This window comes from Micropterus salmoides, unplaced genomic scaffold, assembly GCF_014851395.1.
Source record: "Micropterus salmoides isolate LMB-PRFRI ecotype aquatic unplaced genomic scaffold, ASM1485139v1 Ms_hic_scaffold_7, whole genome shotgun sequence".
NCBI lineage: Eukaryota > Metazoa > Chordata > Actinopteri > Centrarchiformes > Centrarchidae > Micropterus > Micropterus salmoides.
The window spans coordinates 24049380-24072492 of record NW_024044459.1 but is presented as its reverse complement, the minus strand read 5'-3'; the positions used below and the strand labels follow the sequence as shown (position 1 = coordinate 24072492).

Below are 23113 nucleotides of genomic sequence, written 5' to 3'. Positions count from 1 at the left end.
TTTCCATTCAGGTATGTGGCTCACAGAAAAACCCTACGTATATTTAATATAATGTGATATAGTTTCTACTTCACCAAGGTTAGATGTCCTCATTAAATATAAAATACAGGCGTGCAAAGCATCTTCGTCAACTTAGCAATATGTAGGGGTTTTTTTTTGTAATATGGGTGAACCGGCCCTTCACACACGAGTTTGACCTGAGGTAAACCCTTCATCTTGTCCTGTTTGTGTCCTTCTTATCAGTGTGCCAGGTCATAAAACCCTGGCTGCATTATTAATGAAGCCTGGATCTCACACCACTCTGAACGTCATCAAAATCCATAGGACCAGTTGCTAAATCAAACTTGGGGGGTTTTCAGTTGTTTAGATTTGTGCTAAAGAAATAACTTCAGATAGGGTTCAAGGCCGAGACAGTGTAAAAATGTCTCATTCTTGAAAACCTCATGTTCCTCAATATTTTTGGTCTTATTTGTATGTGACAGAAACTTTATTTCACTTGATCCTGAGAAACAAGGCAAAATTCCCCAGATCCACTACAGTGAAACTTAAAGTATCCCATTTATGTCCATTTTGAAAGCTATTGACTTTTTGGAGATTCAGGGTTTTCATCAAGCGTGTGTGTGTGTGTGTGTGTGTGTGTGTGTGTGTGTACAGTGGATTCAAGCGCATGTAAGTTTGTTTGTATCTGTGCATGCACATGAATGCATGCCGACTGCTGAGGAATGATAATGATGTATCAGTGTGATTATAAAAAAGAATGAGAGACAAGAAACAGTGAGCTAAACAGAAAGAAAGTATATGACCGTGCCAGTGTCACCTTCTGTTATCCATTTATCTTGATGTCCTTTATCTCCTTGTTTCTTTTCAATTTTCTTATATTGTACTTTTTTTTTTTTTTGGTCCACTCAGCTTGTTGTGTCCACCTGCTGTCCTTACCTGTCATCCCTTTTCTCTTCCCCGGACTCCCTCTCCTAACTCCTTTTATCACTGCTGCTTTCAGCGTAGTCGTCTCCCTCCCTCCGTCTTTGGTTCTCTAGCTCACTCAGGCCTGACACTGTGCCATGGTGGAGGAAGGTTTGTGTCTTGATGCCAGTTGGCTGAGAGACTGAGATTTTAGAAGACTAGATCAGAGCAGAGAGGTTAAAGGAGAGAGAGGGGAAAAAGAGCTATTGCAGTAGAAGGGGAATGAAGAGGAGCTGAAGAGAGAAGGGAAGAGGGGACAGATGGATTAGAGAAACCAAATAAAAGAAAAGCGTAGTGGAGAAAAATGGAGCCGTCATTGTTTTTTTTCCCCCAACTGGCCATGCTTTCAGCATAATCTGCGGACCTGTCTGTGGGTTTGGGATCCACATGACGGCTAGTTTGGCACCGGCACAGTCTGGCATACTGCTAATGATGTTTTGTAATAATGACAGCCATGTATGTTTGTGTGTGAGTGAGTCAGATGGGTGTAGCGGTGCCATGAAAGGCGCGCCCTGCCATCCACAGTACTCATTGGCACGCATGTTACCATGGAGATGCATCACAGCACAGATTACTACTTTATGGCATCCACCTAACTGCAGTTTCACTTGCCTCTCAGGTCAAAGACCACTTATTTTTCCATTCTGGTGAATGACTCTGCCAAGGCCATTGGCGAGAGTCTTCTCCTTGACAGCTGGACGTCCGTAACAATTCAGTTTTAAAAAATACTTTTTCAAAGATTAAATACAAAATTTTTTTAGCCTGATATGTTTATCAGTATTTCTTATACCACTGAACAGACAGTGAGGTTCATGTTGAGCTTTCCCTCTGTCTAACATAATGCCTGTAAATGAATTTGAGAAAGTGAAAACCTAAAACTAAAAAGCGACAATTTAAAAAAACAAATACTTAGCTGTTAGTGAGGCGATCTTCTCTTTGTGTCTTAAGCAGCACTCAGCTTGCACCTTGCACAGCTATGCTGACGTACGCCCATGACTCATTCATACTGGAAGTCCCAGAGAGAATTTGGACAGCCGCAGACTTTTCTGTTGTAGCTCCTCACTGCTATTAGTTTTTAGTGTGAAATGAGTTCAAGTGTACTCAGCTTGCTTTGTTTAAAATCTATTTCCAGCAATTTCAAGTTTACTGTAAACAACAATTAGAGCACTACAGTGGTTGTTTCTCCTTTTTATAATGTCCCTTTGAAGTCTGTGCAGAGATTAGTAGAGAGAAACAACTGCTCAACGTCTTCGCGGCTGTCTGTCCACAGCGTTCTGATGCAGGAGCATGGTGTTTCCAGCCGGTTTCACTTAGTGAAATGCTTGTTTACTTGAAGTAATTTATCCACACGTGCAGGAAAACTAAGACCCAGGTGTGGTCTGCAGCTGAACACTCACTGGGATACACTGAAATGCAAAATGGCTGTAACAACAAAATGAACTTTCAGTTTTTTGTTTTGAGTAGCAGGCTTATAAATCATGTCGTGAAAATATTTTACCACATAATAATACTACTTGAATGAGCTTGAATCATATTATTAAACGCCTCAAACAGTTGAAGTCTGCTCAATATGTTTTTGCCTTGAATTTGTTTAACAGATGACCCATTAGTCAACGCTCTGGGATGAGCACCTACAGCTGGCCAGCACAGCACTACTGGGCTCAAACTGTCTTTGAAAAGTTGTGACTGTGTGCGTTGTTTGGGCTGAGGCTTTGAATTGCTCTTAGAGGAGCAGAAGAACTGGCTTCTCATGTCAGTTCAAAGGTTCTTATGGGTGCTACTGTAGCCAATGGCCTTTTAAAAAAAAAAACTCACAGCTTTCAGTTATTTTTCCATCAACTCAAACGGAGTCTCAAAAACAGCAGTGAAAGTGGATCAATTTGTTCTATTGAAGTGAACTCTTCCCCAGTTTCCCCTGGTTACTGACCCAGCCAGCAAGAGCCACCTGCAAACCCTTACACAGAGAGCGAATGAGAGAGAGGGAGGGAGGAAGGGGGTTGGAGTAGGAACGAGAGAGAAAGACAGGCAATCTCAGAGAAAAATGGGCATCTGTGGGGAAGAAGACCTGAAATGCAACGAACGAAAGACAGTGAGGAAGAAGCAGATGAGGGAGAGAGATGAGAAAAGTTAAACAGTGAGATAGGAGAGGGAGACGAGGTGGGGGGAGAAAAAAATAAAAGGAGGGTGACAGAGACGTACAGGTGCTAGGAGATCATTCCTGTGCTCCACCAAGCTGGAGTTAAAAGAAAGGACCAGATCCAGTCGTCATGCCTCTGAGCCTGCCAACGAATTGGAATCGAAACAAAGGCAGTAATATGCAGGCAAGTTTTAGAGGCATAATAGAGGGCAATATTGTCTTTGTTTGGACAGGGATTGGCAAATGTCACACAATTGAGGGCTGTTACCAGTGAGTGATTTTCAGCAGGGACAACAAAGGATGGCATTGCCCTTGATAGCTTTAGAAACACTGTTGAATACCATTTAGCTGCCTCGGGTCATCCTGCAAATAGAGGACAAAAGTGTATTGAAATAAATCCAAGTAAGAAATGCAACGCCACCATTGTTAAGCAGCGTGAAGATAAAAAGTGGGGAACCACTTTAAATGCAAAAAGAAATTATTATTTTTTTTAGACCAGTAGAGATTAAACTTTGGAATGGCAAAACCCACTCACATTTCAACCACTTATTATTTTTAGTACAGACACTCTTCCTCAGTTGGCTGAGTACAAATGTGTGTACATTATAACTATACAGTGTTTCCTGTAATATTATTAGGCTAAAATAGAACTGCTCATTTTGAAGAAGATCCATGTTGCCAGATAAATCAATAAAAGGCCATCAGAGAGTAGGGTAAAGTAGTTTGGATGGATGGATGGATATATCTATATTCTCTCTCTCTATCTATCGAGAGAGAGGGAGGGAGAGGGGGAGAGAGGGGCGAGAGAGAGAGGGAGGGAGAGGGGGAGAGAGGGGCGAGAGAGAGAGAGATAATCTCATGATATTAATGTCAACATTGCCTATATTCCCATTGAAACCTCTGGACTTTTTATTTTTCCTCTGCCTTCGTGTTCATATTGATATTGGTCACAGTTTGCTTGAATAATTTTCTTTTGGCTTTAGAAGTGTTTTCCCTCTTTTCATGCTTCTGAAACAGAAATTGCGCAGACAGGTGTGAAGATGAGGGCCACCTCTAGCACTGCAGAACTGTTGAATCTGTTTGAAAGTACTACTCATATTTCTGCTTTACAAATGTAATATCCAACATTTTCATAATGAAATTCAAAATAGTTCTCAACCCATAGACATTTGAATGTAATCAGATGAAAAACCTGAAAAGAGAATAATTTTTTGGTTGAACAGTTAATTTTTTAGAAAGTGTCATGAAAGCTGAGGAAACCTCAAAAAGCAAACTAGTCTTATGTGCTGCTGGAGCAACAATGCATTAAAAGTGCTTCATGACGCTTTTTCATTCACTACACTATGTCCATATGTAGGATATGAAGTGTATGGCAATAATAAAACCTAATACTTCAGTGATCCTAAATCTCTTCACTCACCACCTCCTAAGTGAGGATGGAGGTCATTGTCAGCTACAGAGCAGCGCCTCACTAAGGTGGTAGGAATTCAGTAAAGTAGATACTTGCCAGCACGCAGATGCATGAAATTCTGGTTTATTGGTCCTTGTTCATTAGGCAAGTTCGGCAAAGTGTTTCTGAAATCCTTTAAATGCTTGGGCCTTGTCAGAGACCTCTGAGGTAAACGATACCCTAATTGGGATCCAACTTAAGCAAAAGGCTTTCTTTTTTTTCTCCACCATCTGTAAAGTCTTTGCTCCGTCTTGTCAGTCTGTAGAAGAATTCATGGCGGAGAGGACTGGTGGCAAGATGAGAGACATTGATCGTCAGACCTTCCTCGAATCACCAAGTTACAGCCAAGAGCAGTTAAGAGTTACACTGCTGATCAAAGATTGTGGTTGATGCTATGCTAATATATGCAAATTGTAATGATATACCAGTGGGTTTGCACAGACGCACACCCACGCGCAATTTCTGATGACAATGTTGTTTTGAGGCTAATGCCATGAGTAAACGGTTGCTTTGAAGCTGATGGTCCTGGCAGAACTTGTAGTCAAATGAGCTAAGGCAGACGTAGGAGCACCAGGCTAAAACAAAATTATCTCACTGGGTTTTTTTACTCTTGGTCTCTGTGTCTACCCCAGTTTTATTTTCATTTGCTATTTCTTTTTTCTCCCATATCTTGCTCTCTTAAAAAGGAAGTCTATAGTCTTGAGTTATTAAATGACGTCACCTAGAGAATAGTTTTTTTTCCTCTCCCTTCTTCACAAGCTATAAAGAGCTACATACTTGAGTTATTAAATCAACGTTATTTATAAAATCAATCTTCTCTTCACTTGCTGTCTTTTGGTCTCACTTGCTATTTGTTTTCACTTCCCTCCCCTTCCAGCTAAGCTTTTTTTTTTTTTATTGACTCTCCTGGGACCTGTTCTCCTCAGCTCTTTATCACCTCTCTTTCTCTCGTCTTATCTTGTCTAGTTTCCTCCCTCTCCAACTCTCTGGAGAGCCTGGCAGATTGTTTCAGTGCATGAGACCAGATAATCACTCTGCAGTCACTTTGTCAGCTTTTCGCTCGTCTCCTCTCCTCTCCTCTCTGTCTGCTGGAGCTGTATTGATGTGGAGAAATGCTTTGTCTTTGCAGTCGGACATTGTTCACTAAAGCTTCAGACTTCTGTGTCTGGGAAAACAGGAGGAACAAAACAAAAACACTTTTTCAGTGTGAAAATTATTCTATTGATTACCTGTTGTGAGCAGAGTTCCTTTGTCTGTACATCATGTGTACAGCTAGACACTTCTAGCTCACAGTCGATGGTGTGGCGATCATTTCAGGAGGAGTGCACACTTTGAAAATACTGTGTATAAATAAGCAGTAGCTCCACAACAGTTCATCTGAACACGCTCTGTTTCTGAAATAAATTGAAAGGATCCTAATGTAGTCTGTGTAAGCTGTAACCCAATCGTGTTTATGTGCAAACTTCAGTCTGAAGAATCCATAAATCATTTATTACAGAAATATTTACATCTCAGGATACTCTGATACAGCCTTACACAAGCTCCCTCTATGTGTTGTGCCAGTTTTGTGCCTGCTTTTTGTTGTGATCAATGCTGGTACATGTAAAACGTCTCATGGATTCTTTTTAGACAGATGAAGTCTGCAGGACTTCAACTAGACTAAACACATGATTTCTGGGTTTTAAAAAGAGGTGGCCATGGCCAAGCAAGTGGATCCACTCCCTCTTGTTCAGATCCAACAATGCTGATTTTGAAATCGGAAAATTCCGTCTGAAAGTGCAGCGAGATTCCTGCCAAGGAATGCCTTGCGCCTTCAAGCGAGCCCATAACATTTGAGAGATTGATGTTACCTGAGAGACCTTAATGTCTTTTGTGCATATGTGTGTTTCTTAGTCGGTCTATTTTGCAGACAGGGAGAAATGAACTGATGGAGAAAAAAGTGTCCACTGCAAACGTCTCGAAGGCTTACACTGAAATGCATAATGGTGCTTCTTAAACATGTGTGCTTTATATTCTCTGTGGGTTTTTTTTAAATCAGTCTTTATTTGTTCACCATTGCCACATTTAAATTGGGAAACCTCATGTACAAAGTGCTGAAGTTGTTTACCTATGATCCATATGGCCAAAATTACTTTACATCTCAGCATTGTCACCTTTTTGAAAATGCTTTTTTTAAAATGTAAAAATCACCTTTACAAGTAAAAAACTGCATTTCTCTTTGGCAATGTTTACTCCTACAGGTAGAAAAAATGTAATCTGGAATTATGGCCTGTGCATACCAAAAATTCAGCTCTCTTCCACTGCTTTCTAATTTTGTCTGTTTTCATTGTGCAGACGTGACAATATACTAGCCATATCTCTTTTCTGGATAGGGTATCTTTGTGTGTGTGACAGTTCATCACAAAAGGCAAAGAAAAGGAAATATAGCCACTTTTTTTTTATTGAAGATCCCAGGGTTTCCAGAACCTGAAATTTATCGATACACTGTGTTACCTTGAACACAAAATTTCAAAGGAACTTTGAAGAAATTCAACCCGTTGACTGATTGTACCATGTGTGAAGTAGTTCTACTACTGTGTGGTATTACTTGATGCCAACTCAGTTTCTGATATCCCCTGTCTGTGTTTGTGTGTTTCAGGTGGAGTGGATACAGCAGCAGGTGGTGAAGAGGAGGATCAAGAGGGATTACAAGCCAGCCCCGCCCCTTTCTCTGACAAGCCCTGCCCACAGCAACCTGGCCCAGAACAACATATTCTATAATGACGCCAAGTGGAGCAGTATGTGGTACATTGTAAGTACACTGTATACTCACACCAGGAAATCTCTCTCTTTCTAAGTTTACATGTTTACTGCTACAAAACAAGAAGATCACGTCTGACCCAGAGAGCCCAATACGATTTAATCTAGTCAATGATGTGTTCATCTGTTCTTCTCAGAGGATTGTGTGCTGTTTTTTGCCAACATTTATCCAGTTTATCGGTCAAAGTTCAGCCCAGGTCATGACATGATTCTGATTACTGCAGGTTCAGTGAAGCTGAGGGATTTGTGCGCGCGCGCGCGCGCGCGTGTGTGTGTGTGTGTGTGTGTGTGTGTTTTACTGAAATGAAAAAATAGAAAAGCCATGTTTATGAAATGTTTGCCTTTACTCAGTTTTGAAAAGCGACATTTTAGGGTCAAGGTAAGACATTCTGTGTTTATCTGTAAGTATTTGTCACAGGAAAGTCCACAGAGTTAGAAATGTACATGTCTTTGTACTGTCAATGCTCCTGCATTTCAAAACTGTTTCTGAGATCAGCAGTGTTGTGCATGTACTCGTTCATGTGCGACACACACGCACTCATGCACACAAATGCACACAGTACATTCAAATTGCAGAGATTTGCAGGCTTATCGGAAGTGTTTGCATACACTCTGTGATCATTGCTCTTTTAGTTATGTGTGTGTGTGTGTGGTTGTGTTAATTATTAATTTCGTATAGATAACTCCTAAAACTTTGACCAGTGGTTTTAAAAATATTTTCCTAGCTGTAGGACAGACCTCTCAACTTAATGTGTGTTTTCATAGAAATGAATGCCTCCTCCGGTAAAGTATCTGCATACAAACAGCTTCTGGCACATGCAGTACATTTGAAAAATATTTGCAGTTAAGAATCAAGCAAAATCAGATTCCTGATAACATAACATATGTAGCACAATATTGTTTTAAGCAATGTTTACGTGTGTTTTGACTGGTTGAGAGCCAGGTGAGTAAAAGTTAGCACCTTTTGCTTATGCACCAGTGAGGGGAAGTTACGAGGGTTGAAAGGAAATAAATTAACTTGTAGTTTTGTTTCTCTGATCTCTGAAATATTGAAACAAGACATGAGATTTTACAGCATAACCAAGCTGTCTGAGATTTCACTTAGACTTTTTCAAAAACTTTGGGACTTTAACTTGTTTGGACTGGTTTATGTGTGACTCTATATGAAAAATGGTCATGCTCACGCTGGCTGTAAGTTAAGTGGAAAATCATTATGTGGTCTCATAAAATTGAAGTTGTGAATCTGCAAGACACTGATGAAAACTCCCCCTGTCCTTTATCACCTTTATCTCCTCTCACTCCCTGCCACCATCCCTCCAGCACTGTAACGATGATGTCCATAACTGCCAGTCGGACATGAACATCATGGGGGCGTGGAAGAGGGGCTACACGGGTAAAGACGTGGTGGTGACTATATTAGATGATGGCATTGAGAGGAACCACCCAGACCTCTTTCAGAACTACGTGAGTGTGTATGTATGCGAATGTAGGGCGGCGGCTATAAGTGGCTGTATGTGTGCGTGTTGGAGTCTGCAGTAGTCAGTGATATGAAGTCATTTTTATTTTATTTATTTATATTGCCCAATATCACAAATCACAATTTGCATTAAGTGGCTTAAATTAAAGTGTTAATCTTTGTATATGTGTCAGTGTCTGTGTGTGAGGTTTGTGGAGCTTTAGGAATGTATATGTAACCTGCTGGAGTAAGTGAGTATTATGTTAATAATATAACATAATATTAAAAACATAAAAATTATATTTTGTAAATAGGAATTAATTTTCTTTTTTACCATGTAACCATGTCATATTACAGAAAGCAAGAAATTCATGTTACAGAAGTCAAATAATAAAACTATATCGTGATACTGTAATTTGAATCATGCGTCATGGATTACATTTCAAGGGAAGCTTCCTCAAACCTGTGGGTGTGCAGGTATGCTGTGTGTACATGTTTATTTGTCTGTGGTTACGTACTTGATGTGCATGCAGAGGTATGTCTACATCAGACCAAGGCCAGAGCAATGTCTTGGCCTGAGGCAGCAGGTAAGGCTATCAATCAACTGTGCAGATAAAATGATTCACACCCAGTTTGACAGCCCTTGCGCTGCTGTTATTAGCTCCTCTTAATGCCTGGATTTGTTTATGCCGAAGGCAAGCGGCGCAGACGATTGAGTTAGCTCTGCATTCGATTTACAAATGTGAGTGATGCTAATGTGAACTGTTTGATTGGGTTAGAGAAGCTTCTTGGCATTCCACAGGTCCATCACACACACACACACACACACACACACACACACACACACACACACACACACACACACACACACACACACACAGTGCTGGACTCACTTCTCTAATGAATTTACCTGTTGAATGGTTTCTCTCGCCTGATCATTATTACAACTGTCATTTGGGTGTTTGATGTACTTGTTGTGACCTCCGTGTCTTCTCCAGGACCCTCAAGCCAGCTTTGATGTCAATGGCAACGATATGGATCCCATGCCTCGATATGACGCAACCAACGAGAACAAGTAAGAAAATAAACATATGTCAAATCCAATGAGAGCGAGAAATCAAATTTTAACGATTACAGTGGGGTCAGGTAAATATTAGGATGTGGCTTTAATGTGTTGGTGTTACAATCAGCCAAATGTTGTTCTGTGTGTCAATGTTTTTCTGATTGATTTTTAGCAGAAGCTCTGTGCCTCAGTGTGTTTGCTGAGTCCTGACCTTGTTGTGGGTGCGATGAGTTACATTAGTCTATTGGATTGTGACATTGTGGGTGGGTTGTGGTTTTTCTGTTTGGAAGAATCGGGGTGTGTGTGTGTGTGAGAGAGAGAGAGAATCAAAGAAAAGAAAGAGACTCGCTTGTCTTGTGCCAGTTTGGCTCAGTGAGTGATTTTTGGTGTGTGTATGTGTGGCTGCAGCAGCCCAAGTGCCTTGGCAGTGGCTCAGTCCCTGCTGGTAATGCATTGTCTTAAAGAGACATGAGGCCTACAGATGCAGTTTAATGAGCTGGTTTCCTTTTAAGGCTGAATTCATAGTTGACTATGATGTTATGTGTGTGGACAGAAATCTGGTTCGCCCTCTTTGACTTTTCATATTGCTTTTCTTTCTACAACAAACTCTCTTACGGGATTTACAAACTGGAGATTATTTTGGTTTAATCAAAGCATTGCGGTCACGACTCCCATGGGAGCTGAATAGATATGAAGAGTTGGTGTGAGTTGGCTGGCAAGTCAAAACTGGTCATCATGCCTGAAAGGCAAGAAGCACACAGTCTGTAAGATTTCCGAGGAATAATGCTAACTAGAGCTACTTCTGGCACACTGTGGATTGTTGTCAAACTTTGAGTTGTATAGCAACAAAAGTGACATAATTCTTGTGGATTTTAATCTGTTGTCTGTGTACAAATGGTCCTAACAGCTGTGCTTTCAGTGTAAGCAGGAAGAAAAAAGTATGTTATAATGTTATCAATCTCCCATACAGCTCTCTTAAGTAACATATCTGGATGCACCAGCATCTACTGCATTACCTAGACACTGCATTAAATAGTGTCCATAGATAATCTTTCCTACCATCACAGATTTTAAATAACAGTTCTGTGAAACTAGGAAAAAAAACAGACAAAGCTCTTCTTCTTCTTGCAAATAAATTTTTGGTATAACCTTCTCGTAACTGCCGTTGTTAAAACTCTAAACTGTAATACAAAGTGCCTTTAAGAAGATTAAACTGTAATTTTTAATAATGGTTTCCAATTAGATATTGTTAGCCATAAATGTCACCAGTGGATGACCATATTAAAACCTGTGTGGGAAATACAGATAGATTTTTTTCAAAAAACAAACTACTGACTAAGTAAACTGAAATTGGAATATAAAATTTGAAATTGTAGTAAGCCTCTTTCATAAAGAACTAACAAATTAAAGAATTTTACTTTGCATATTGAAGCAAAAATATAAATAAATAGATGTGTACCACAGAGAGTTAAATGTGAGTTTAAGTGGCTATATCCTTTGAAACTTTTTGAAAGTATGTGTTTGCATTTGAATAATTGCTGTGTGTGTGAGTGCGTATCGATTATCCATTGCACAAATGTTATATGTTCTGGATGAAACACAGAGGGGTCCCTGAGTGACTGTGACACAGATGTGTAGAAATGGAAAATACAGGCAAACACAAAGACTGGAAAGACGGCCAGACAGACAATTTTATGGATTAGTGGAGTGAAGTGAACTGAGTGAAGACTGTTGAAGCGTTTGGAAAGAGGAAGCCAGCAGTTTGGCTCATTAACTGTGACAAAGAGGCCTATCACTGATCTGCAGCCATTTAATATGTTATACATTAACCCAAAAAGTTTCATTTGTGTTAACTTTCCTGTAAACATGTGAGGTCATTCCAACTATAATACAGATGATAAAAGTAAGGTTTCCAGATTTATACAAATGGTATCCATGCATCTAATATCTAAACCAGATATTAATTTAAAATAAATCTAAAGACCATTGTGTATTTTCGATCCTAAAATCCTAGTGAATTCAAAGCAGAGGTGGTGTTGACTTAAAGGAACAGTTCATAATTTTGGGAAATACTGCATATTCCCTTTTTATTACTGAGAGTAGATTAGAAGTCAAATTTTCTTCTTTCCATAGTTTTTGAATGTTGAAATCTTTTTCCAAATGGGTAGAAATACCGATGTGTAGAAGACAAGCATTTTATTTTTGTCAGGTGGGAAGAAAGGTTTAAAACCTCAAACCTAAGTTTAAGGAAAGTGTTTAACACCAATGGGTTTATATTGTGCATTTTACTATGCCTTTGTTTTGTATTGCACCATGGTAGAGAACAGTGGTAGACTGTATTGTTGTGAAATTCTGGGACAGATTTGTGGGTGACGAAAAGTTAAAGGTGGGGTGTGTGATTCTAATCCAATATATGTCTTTTGTCAGTTTATCATGGTTGGTTCTATGTGTGTGCTGAAAGAAATCTGTGTTTGTACACAGAACTGGCTTTCTAAATGGGAAGTGGCTTAGGCCGAGCCACACAATACTTTTCCAGACATGATTGGTGTGTCAGGTAACGTTAAATTACTTTCCCATGGACATTCAGCTTACTTCCTGCGTTTGCCAAGATATTTGTTGTTGTGCTGTTAGCTATAGTAGCAGGAGAGTTGTGAGTATTTCTGTCTGGAGCTGCTGTGCTGGCACTGGGGCTATCTCGTCCTCTCTGCATGTTGGCTTTGTAGCACCAACTAAAGCAACAGTTTGCTAACCCACAACTTAACGTTAGTTACATCACTTGCTGTGTCGTTTGCTCTGTATCGTGGTATTAGTCATGATTTTGGATTTCTCCAGAATCGCTTACCCCACCTTTAAGTGACAGATATAGAATTCTTACATTTTGTATTTAATAGTAATAAAAATAGATGAGATGTATGACCATTTTTGATTAACACAAGCATGGATGTTGCATTGTACACCTTAGCTAAGTGAGTTTTTTTAAACCTTGGATCATGTTGTTAAATAAATGTTGACCTGAAATAATCAAGTTACTGTGAAACGGATTTTCCTCAGTCAGAGTGCTTCACTGGACTTTAAAACTTTTTCCTGTGTCTTCCCCCGGGGGTTTCGATAGCTAGATGCTGGGTTTCCATGGCAGCGGTCAGAGCTGTTTCCGTGGGGTGTTGTGATGCAGATGTTCTCTGCAGGAGGTCTGTGTGTGTGTGTGTGTGTGTGTGTGTGTGTGTGTTTGTGCCGATCCAGAAAGTGGTGGTTTTGAGGAGGCGGCGGACACAAACATACTTATGTTTATTTACGCTGGTTCCTGACCCAGGCCGATTGTCACCACTACAGTTACTGGTGGAATGTTACCCTGTTATTACAGTATTATAAATGTTCAACTACATCTTCTTCCGTTCTCAGTCAGGCCTATGAGGACAAAACAAGAATTGTACAAATATTTATAGTGTTTGCTACATTTGTAATACTTATTATACTTGAACCATTTTGTTTAGGATTGCTTCAACAGGTATGTGCACATGTATCTGTGAAAATGTGTGTTTATGTGTAAGGGCCCTTGTTTTCCACTTCAAAAGCTGCATGTTTATCTAGTAGTTTTTGTGTGCTCTTCTGCTTGTGTATACACATGGAATCTACATTTGTGTAATAAGCACTTCATTCCCGCTCTTTTCTCAGACACGGTACACGGTGTGCGGGCGAAGTTGCTGCAGCTGCAAACAACTCCCACTGCATTGTAGGAATTGCGTACAATGCCAGAATAGGAGGTCAGTGATTGGTTATATTGGTCTACTTTCTGAAACTATATTTATCAACAGTTTTTGCAATGGTTCTGCACTTGCATTCTTATGAATGCAACAGCTAAAACCAATATGAGACAGGAGCTTTAATTAGATAAACTTCATAATTACTTTTGCATATTAAAGAGGAGCAAAATATTTTATTAAAGTGTAATTTCTAATGCTTGAAGAGTTTATGTTAATACAACCAAGTGTTATGAGCGATAAGCATACTAACATGGAAGTACTTGCTAATTAATGTATTGATTAGCATAATAAATTACTTGATTTGCCTGAATGTGTTTAATTTATTATGGTTATCATGGCAGGACATTAAGCTAGGCTGGCTGCCTATTGTATATTGATACACTTTTTTTTCCTGTACAAATACGTAGGTGATATATTAAACTTTGTTTCTTTGCATGCATTATTTCTGTGTTTGTGTATCAGGTGTGCGAATGCTGGATGGAGATGTAACGGATATGGTGGAGGCCAAGTCTCTGAGCCTCCAGCCGCAGCACATCGACATCTACAGCGCCAGCTGGGGACCTGATGATGATGGAAAAACCGTGGATGGACCAGCGTCTCTGGCCAGACAGGCTTTTGAGAATGGCATCCGCATGGTGGGCACATGCATGCATGCATACACATTTACATACAGAAACATGCACAAATGAACATGTGCATCATTGCTCAGCCAAGAATTTGACTTTAGTATTCATATGGTGAGAAAAGATATAAACACACACAAAGACACACTCTGAGCACAAGTGCGTGTTTCATGCTTATATTCTCATCTCCTAAAGTCCCCCCTGGCTATCTCTACCTGTGAAGCTCCTCTGGACATTAGAGAGTTGCCCTGGTCTATTAGCATATATATTAATTTACATATTCATAGCTTATTTTGCATAATGACAAGCTGACGCTGTGTTGTGGGCTGAGTGCAGTGGAAAAGCTATAACAGAGGTTAAGAGGGGTGAAGTAATTTACTGGCCACGTCTCACTCACACATACATTTATACATTCACAAAGTTTGCTACAACTGGCTTTCTGCCATTTGGTTAAGCAGATGTAGACCTTTGTGGAGGTGATACAGAAACTGGAAACTCTGACTGGAAGGCTGGGAGCTTGTGACATGTTACAAAAGAGAGAAGAAAAAAAGGAAAGGACAAGTAGGAAGTGTGAGTAGAAGAAAGTCCCCATTGCTCTTGACAGGCTGGCCTTTTAAGATGACAGAGGTGAGGGAGATATCTGTCCAACTGGTACGAGTTGAGCGCGCGTGTGTGTGTGTGTGTGTGTGTGTGTGTGTGTGTGTGTGTGTGTGTGTGTGTGTGTGTGTGAGAAGCTGAGTTGAGGTGGCATGTACCGATGTGACACTCTGAAGAGACAGTTTATCACAGAGAGATGAGGTGTTAGGGATACCACTGACAGCTGAGTGCTGCACTCTGGCTTGTGTTACTGAATGTATGAAAGACTGAAACAGGAGGGTTTTTTTTTTTTTTTACGTGCGACATGTTTTGTGTTCCCTGGTTATATTTGCTATATATGAATAATATGTCTTTATGTTGTGCATGCACACGGTTTTTCATCTAATAACCCTGTCTGTGTATATAGCTTTCAGTCATTACAGTTATGTCCATCAAAATAGTTCTTAATTTAAAACTCTGCTTTAGGTACTTTTTTCATTTTAGGACTATAACTAATGATTATTTTCATTGTTGATGAATTTATTTGATTATCTGAGTATCACTATTTTCTGACATTCTGTAGATTAAACAAACACCCATCATAATTTCACAGAAACCAAGATGGTGTTCACCAATGATACAATAGAGAAAAGCAGCAAATTCTCACATTTAAGAAGCTAAAAATCTGTGGTTTGGCAATTTTGCTAGACATATTAATCCATCATTAAAATTGTGATAGATACATTTTCTGACAATCAACACATTCATTAATTGGCAATTTGTTTGAGCAGTAAATCATTTATCCTTTTTTTTTCTTTCGAGCTCTTCATGATGATTGCTGTCCATCTGTTTCACATTGCGTTTCAGCTCTCTCCTCACCTTCATGCTCCTCTCTACTCACTATTTCCTCTCCCTCTTATTCATTCTACCATCTTTTCTTATGCTAACTGCTCTTCAAAGCGTTCTCCATCGCTCTCATCTGTCAGCGTTTGCTTCTGTCTGATCCCTCTCTCACTCAGAGGGGCTCCACTCGCTTATCGCTGCCTGACAGAAGCCCTCTTTTGAAGAACTCCACTCCACCTTTTATTCCCTTTATATCTGTGTGTGTGCACAAGTGTTGTCTTGACAAACAGTGTGAATCACAGTGTCGTCAGGTGGCTTTTTCGCTGACTGCTGGCTGAACTTTGCCTTAACAACTCGTTTGGTCATCACCAACACAGTAACTCCCTCAGTGTGTCTCCACTATGCTGAACATCATTTATTGATAGATCATTTTCTGTTCAGTTTCTAATTGAATAGTAAAAAGTATTTGGTTTGAGAAGGTTTCCAATGACAAATAATTTTGAGTCGATGTGAAGCTCACTCTGAGCTGGCCCTGGCCTCTCAATTAGATAGATCGTCTGTATACATATGGGATGAGTTTTTTTGAATGTACGGTGTAAGCTCTTCTGGAAACCTAGATTTGAATATTAAGCAGCTGCTTGGCTGGACATATAATGGGCCTCAGTTATAGCAAATGTCCATATGCGTGTAGTGTTCAGCCAAAACTTGGATGCAAAAAAATTCTGTGTATGTATGTATGTATGTATGTATATATAATAATAATACCATTGTTTGCGTAATGTTCTTCAATAAAGTTACAAACTTAAAAGCTTGCACGAAACAGCCTGACAGATTTATACAGAACAGATAAACAAAAATAATGAAACAAAATAGAACAGCGTAAACACAGGGTCTCAACCACAAGGATGTAACAAAATGAAAATATTGAATGAAGAAACAACAACTGACTAGGTAGCTAGGCCGCCACAATAGCTAAACAAATAATAAGATAAACAAATAGATAGTTTGGAGTCAAAGGTTAGAAAATGGCCTTACGGTAAGATTAAGTTTAAGAATTGAGTTCTCAGAAAATTCTTGAGAAAATATGCAGCTAGAAGAAATGTAAAAAAATGTAAGATTCTTTCACTCAGATTTTATTATGGTGTGCTATCAATCTTCTCAAAACCAATGGAAGAAATAAAGCTAAATGCATGCATCATATGTGATGCAATGAAATGTGCTATTTACAAAACCTTCAAAAAAATCTTTTGAAGTATAGTCCTGTATCTGACTTATTACTAACTAGGGATGAAACGATTACCGGTTTAACAATAAACCATGGTAAAACCATGGGCTTGATATTAACTTTTTTGCTCACTAGCCAATGTGGCTAGTGGTTTTCCAAAGTTACTAGCCACGCAGCTTTTTTACTAGCCACATTTCTGTTGTTGGAAAATTACATTTTATATGATTAAAGTTGACAATGGCATGCTTAAATTGGAGTGCTAAAATGTTTTTTTAAACACATAAAAGAATATCTTCTTATTTTATATAATAAAAATGCTACATGGGTGTAAAAGATTGATTTAAAAAAAAATCATCAGAAACTCTATTTTTAAAAGCAGTAAATACTGTAATACAGAAGAGAAAGAAAGTATCTGCATTAGAAACAAAGAGCAAAGAAAACAGGGTTAAAACTTTATGCAGGCCTATATCAGTTTTGGACACTTTAGAGTGTTTGTTTTGCGTCTTCATTTCCTCAGCACTCTGACTGTATGTTTGTCGTCATGAAGCTCTAGTCGCTCCGAGTAACTGGAGATAGTCCACCTGAAAAGAATACACAGGTTTTTATTTTCCCGATTATTCTCATACAAACGCATCTCCTGCTTTCCTACATGCCATGATTACTTTAATTAAAAAAATACAATTAACTTTGGAAAGGTAGTATAGATCTGACGATATGGTGTGACATAAGGGCGGCCCTTCTAGTAGTTAAACCATGTCCCTTATTCATAAAGATATCTGTAATTTTACAGCTTCGAACGGAACTTTCCTCCTGCTTTTTCTCTTTCTCAGCTCTGCCTTTTCTCTTTCTCTCGATCACCTGTGCATTTTATCTCCATAATCACGCACTGACTGAACGATGTGTTGATCTCAGTGTGCTCATGCGACCAGTTGCGTGTGATGACAGAGATTATAGCCTACCATCAGGTTAAAAGCAGGCGGGAGGCTGCTTGCAGGTCTGAGGGACTGTGGCTGCCCTGTGACAGATTCAACTTTACATTCTCGTTTGACAAAAGTCTGGATGTCACATTTAGCGCGCGCACCCTGGCGCGGAGGCACTGCAGGAGAGAGTGAGACGCGCATGTTGTGTGGATTCTCCTGCTATTAAAAAAGCTTGCTAACGCTGCCGCTGGTTAAGTTGACAATTAACGGCAGGTGAAAACAGCCCGTCGGTCCGAGGGCTGAGTTTAAGCTCCACAGCGTCAACTTGTTTACAGTGTTGTCGGTCAACATAGTGTTTGCTCATTGTTCCATTCGTGAAGCCTATGTGCAGGTAGTACTCAAGGGAGTTGTAGTGTCTTTAACAAATTTAATTGCAATTCATTTGTTATTTCAGATGCCTTTTGAAACACTACAATTTTTCAACACGCCAAAGTGGCTAGTGGGAGTGACTGTATTATCAAACCCTGTTCCTGACTGTTTATTATTACCGTGCATATTTTAATTACCATGATAACCGGGTTCGGTTTCCGTGCTATTATAAACACGGCAATTACTGTCCAGCATCAACCATATGCGCATGCGCAGTATGCAACGTGTGTTGGGGTCGATGAGAGCGCGGTGGAAGATAGCGCAGCGGAGATTTTCCAGGCACTCTGAAGTCTGGTCGTATGTTAATTTTTATGGAAACTTGATTGAAGAAAGTGACCTTATAGTGAACGCAGGTTGAGTTAACTTTTAGCTTTGGTTTGTCTGTCTGACTTGCTAACAGCGTGTAAACTAGGGTGACCAGATAAGAATGGGTGAAATTCGGGACGGGGGGGCGTGGCTATCGCTACATTGCGTGTCAGTGAACATTAACACACGTCAAAATCAAAACACAACGCTTAAATTCATTATTTAAGTTTAAAATTAAAAAATTAAAATTATTTTTGTTCATTAAGTCACCTGTCTGTTATTAGGAAAAATACAACTGTGTATATGTAGGTAAATCATGATCTTTTACCTTTTACCTTTTACCTTATATTTATTTTATTCATTCAGTGCAGCGCTATCTGTCTGCCTAACGCGCGTGTCAGATCTCTCCGCCGTGCCGTGGCTACCTGAAGCTACACTTTACCTGTCCTCGCGACTGTAAATTCCACTAACCACAAGAAAACAAAAAGGGGAAGAGCACGACGAGTGTTACTTTGTGGTTATAACAACGCTGTTGACACAATGAATGTATAGATAACCTGCAACCCCTGCTGGAGCAACGATCAGTATATGTTTAATTAGGCTATAATCAAAAGTGATGTTAGGTCTAATTTTCGGGACAAACCGTAAAGGGGTCGGGACAACTGCTCGTAATTCGGGACTGTCCCGGATTTTTCGGGACGTCTGGTCACCCTAGTGTAAACTGAAGCTCTCAGTGTTAGCTGCTCTTGTAAAAACGCTACACATTGTTCTGCTGTATGCGTCGTGTGTCTGCAGATTCCATTTGTCCACTGCACATGAAAACACGTTAGGCAGTTCAGTCAACCAACCAGCATATCTTGTTCATTATATATCCAGCAGCTATGAAATTAGTTGTAAAAGTGCCAGAACAGGAGAAACGCTACAGACTCCTGTGTCAGTTGTTGGGCTCATTGCAGTTACTATCATAGTCTTCTACAGACTTATTTGTTTTCATGTAATTGTGCATGGGGTCATTGCATTACCTGTATAACATAAAATATAAAATCTTGATAATGCACACTTGCAGATGGTTTTCATATGTTTACAAAAAATATTGGCAGTTATTTTATTGTTTATGCAAACAAAATATTAATTTCATTGTAGGTTTCAATATAAAACTTGGTGTCAGTGTATCAGTACATTTTTACAATGCCGTGATAAAACTGATAACTGTGATAATTTTAGTCACTATAATCGTGTTATGAAATTTTCATACCGTTTCATCCCTATTACTAACTAATATGACAGTATTGGTTCTAGTAATACATTAAGTCTGATGGTAGTAAATGAACCTATCTGCTGCGCTGCCGTGTCACTGATGAGGAGAGATGGAAATTCACCTCAGTCCGACATGGAACAAAACTCACTAACACGGCATGGCGCTCAGCAATGCCAGCTTTTCAACAGGATGTTTTGCTTAGTTGAAATATTATGATTACTGAACTTGGATCAAATCATATCAAATCTGTCGCCAGACACAGGACTGCTCAAGACTTACACTGTCTGTGCTTCCTAGTGCTCTTTCACCGTTGTAGATCTTTTCTTCTTTGTATAGTGATTTCTGCACACTGAACACAGAGCTTGTTACTCCCCTCCTTACAGAAATTAAAAGAACATTAAAAAATTAAGCCAAAACAAAGTCTGCTGAACAGTAATTACGTTTTAAGTACTAAGACAAAGCTGCAGCCTCTTACTGTTTCCTCTCTGCATCCTCTCTTGTTAGGGGAGGAAGGGCCGTGGCTCCATCTTCGTGTGGGCTTCAGGCAACGGCGGGCGCAGCAGAGATCACTGTTCCTGCGACGGCTACACCAACTCCATCTACACCATCTCCATCTCGAGCACAGCCGAGAGCGGACGCAAGCCATGGTACCTTGAGGAGTGCTCGTCCACGCTGACCACCACCTACAGCAGCGGGGAGAACTACGACCGAAAGATTGTAAGGATTCAAGTGTGTGTGATAGATTTCAAGAACTGTTACTGAACGCATACACACACACACACACGCACGCATTAGTTCTTGAAAGGCACAACCACCCATGGCTTAACTTAACTGCAGGACCAGAATGCTTATTTCTTCCTCACCAATGTCCAAGTTGTACCTGTGGTGTTTTGTGCTAAGTTGAAATAAGATTTCCTGTATGAACCAGAAGGACTTGCTGAGGTCTCCCTGTCCTTAAAATTTAATTAGATACTGACCATATTTGGATTTGGAGCTTTAAAAATGCACATGCTATATAATTTTTGTTGAAAATACAGCATGATGCAAACTGGCATTAACTTGGCCTTGTGTGTATGGGTCCAATGATGTGGCCTGGTTTGACCCAAATCAACCAAGTCACTCCCATGACCCACTGGGATGGACAGCGACAGTTGTCCACTGTGAGCTAGCTTGTCTGGCAGTGTCTTGCTACATTCCTCGTATTGATGCTACAAAAGGACGCACGCACGCACTATTTACAGTTTCCCTCTGGCTTTGTACACTTACAGTAGAACCTCCATATATCTGACAGTCTAATTTGCTCGAGCACATACTGTCTGCTCAAATGCTACTGCACCACTTTCACTCCTTACTAAACCATTTCAGATTCTGTGTGTGTGTGTCTTCAGATAATCCCTCAAACTTTTTGGTCCAGAAAAGGTTTTTTGATGAGGGCTCAAGGCTGGAAGTTAGCCAAGCTTTTCTTGGCTAACTGACTGTCAGGCTGTCTGACTAGTTGGCTGTCTAAAGTCCATACAATCACAGCGAACATAAAGTGCTTTAACAACACATTTTACTACCCCTTCTTATTCTTTGTCCTTTGTTTCTCCTTGGGCACTGAATGGCTTACTTGAATTCTTGGAGAAGCAGGTGGTTTGTGTACTTGTGTGTGAGTGTCTATGTGTGTAGTGAAGCAGTGTATCACAGCTGGAATTTGAGTTTCGAGAGTTTCAGGTGTGCCTAAATCCTCCTGATCCTCATGACTTCAGTATCTCTTTCTCTTTCCCTATCTTGCCATCACTATTTTCTCCTCTCTGCCTCTAACTCCACCTCCTCCATCTGTTTTCTACTGGCTTTCTTATTATTTTGAGTTTTCTCCCCTTCTTTGATTTTGACTTTTTCCTCCTTTCCTGTCTCTTCCATGCCCCTTTTCTCTTTCTTAATTCCTGTAATTCCTCCCCATCTCTACCCCCCTCCCCCCAACCCTGTCTTCACTCTCCTTGTCCTCTCCTGTGTCTGCAGATCACAACAGACCTGAGACATCGGTGCACAGACAGTCATACAGGAACATCGGCCTCGGCTCCCATGGCTGCTGCTATTATTGCTCTGGCCCTGGAGGCAAAGTAAGAGCCACTTAACCTCATCCCTTCCCTTCATCCCTTTGCCCCTTGCTTACCTTCTAATGCCCTCTTGTCCTCTGGCCTCTCTGATATATAAGGTGAACACGTGAAGCATATACATCATTGTCAAGTCAGCTATTGAGATGCATTAAAATACTTGGAAAATCTATCTTCGTTTTAATGAGTTAATCTAAGCAACATTTGTGCAGAGACATACAGGGTTCCAGAGAACTCTACTGGCATTTGAGAAAACTGGACTATAGGCAGTCCTGCAGGACATAGATGCTCACAGATCAGACTCCTGCTTTTAGTCAGAGCAGTACAACATGTGAAAATGGTGCTGTAGGATGGTGGGCTGCAGAATTTAATGGTTAGAATACATCACAGTATAGTACATGATACACTTGCATCTGGTCAGTTCAGAGTTTTCGAAATTACACGCGACTAACCTGCCTCTATTTAGTGATGTGTTCACATTTGCTATGTCTTTGTCCAATGCAGGTTTGAGCGTCACAAAAATCACTTTTAATAGCTGAATGCCAGTGCAAATGGTAATAAAAGGAGTGATCAGCTGTTAATATTTAACTGTTATTTTGGTTGCCAGTCAAACATAAATAGTGGATAGTGTTGATGTAATAGACAAACCATCATTATGACTTCCTTGGCAAAGACATTTTGTTTGATGAATCCTGGCCTCCAGTGCACCTTCTGAGAGGGTTTCAGGTGAGTTTGGGTACTTTTATGTATAGGCACTCACCTGTTTACCTGCTTATCACACTCCTTCAATGGTGAATTGAGCTTGAACTTTAATAGAAGTAGCCAGTCCACTGAGTAGTGACAGCCATATACTGTTTACATAGTGTACAATATATTGCACTTCCATCTCCTCTGAGATATTATCACAAATATAACAATGTTGTCTTGGGACGCAGAGGGAGGGGTTTTCGCCTCTTTTATAGCAGCCATTTGAACTCTGTACTGTTCTCCTTACTGCCAGTTTATGGCTGTTGAAATGATAGCACATGTTGCTGTGTGTGTGCGCGCTGAGAAAAGTATATTTTATGCACTTTGGTACGCAGTGTTTCATCTCAGCTGTCTATAAAACTGAACACTCTATAACATAGTGAGGTGATAAAGAATATGACTGATTACTTCATGCTTTAAAACAAGCTTTTCAATGTTAAGGGCATATTTTCCTAATTACA

At 40.0% G+C, this 23113-nt stretch overlaps 1 protein-coding gene across 5 annotated transcripts in view; it reads left to right on the top strand.

Moving 5' to 3' along the window:
- Positions 1 to 23113, top strand: part of pcsk5b (proprotein convertase subtilisin/kexin type 5b) — an 85830-nt gene that overhangs the window by 6341 nt on the left and 56376 nt on the right. For all 5 annotated transcript variants that reach the window (XM_038702928.1, XM_038702930.1, XM_038702929.1 and 2 more), the window contains exons 3-9: positions 7189 to 7341; positions 8670 to 8813; positions 9804 to 9880; positions 13541 to 13629; positions 14092 to 14264; positions 20314 to 20526; positions 21811 to 21911. In XM_038702928.1, coding sequence (XP_038558856.1) covers positions 7189 to 7341; positions 8670 to 8813; positions 9804 to 9880; positions 13541 to 13629; positions 14092 to 14264; positions 20314 to 20526; positions 21811 to 21911 — 950 coding nt within the window. The remainder of the gene's footprint in view (positions 1 to 7188; positions 7342 to 8669; positions 8814 to 9803; positions 9881 to 13540; positions 13630 to 14091; positions 14265 to 20313; positions 20527 to 21810; positions 21912 to 23113) is intronic.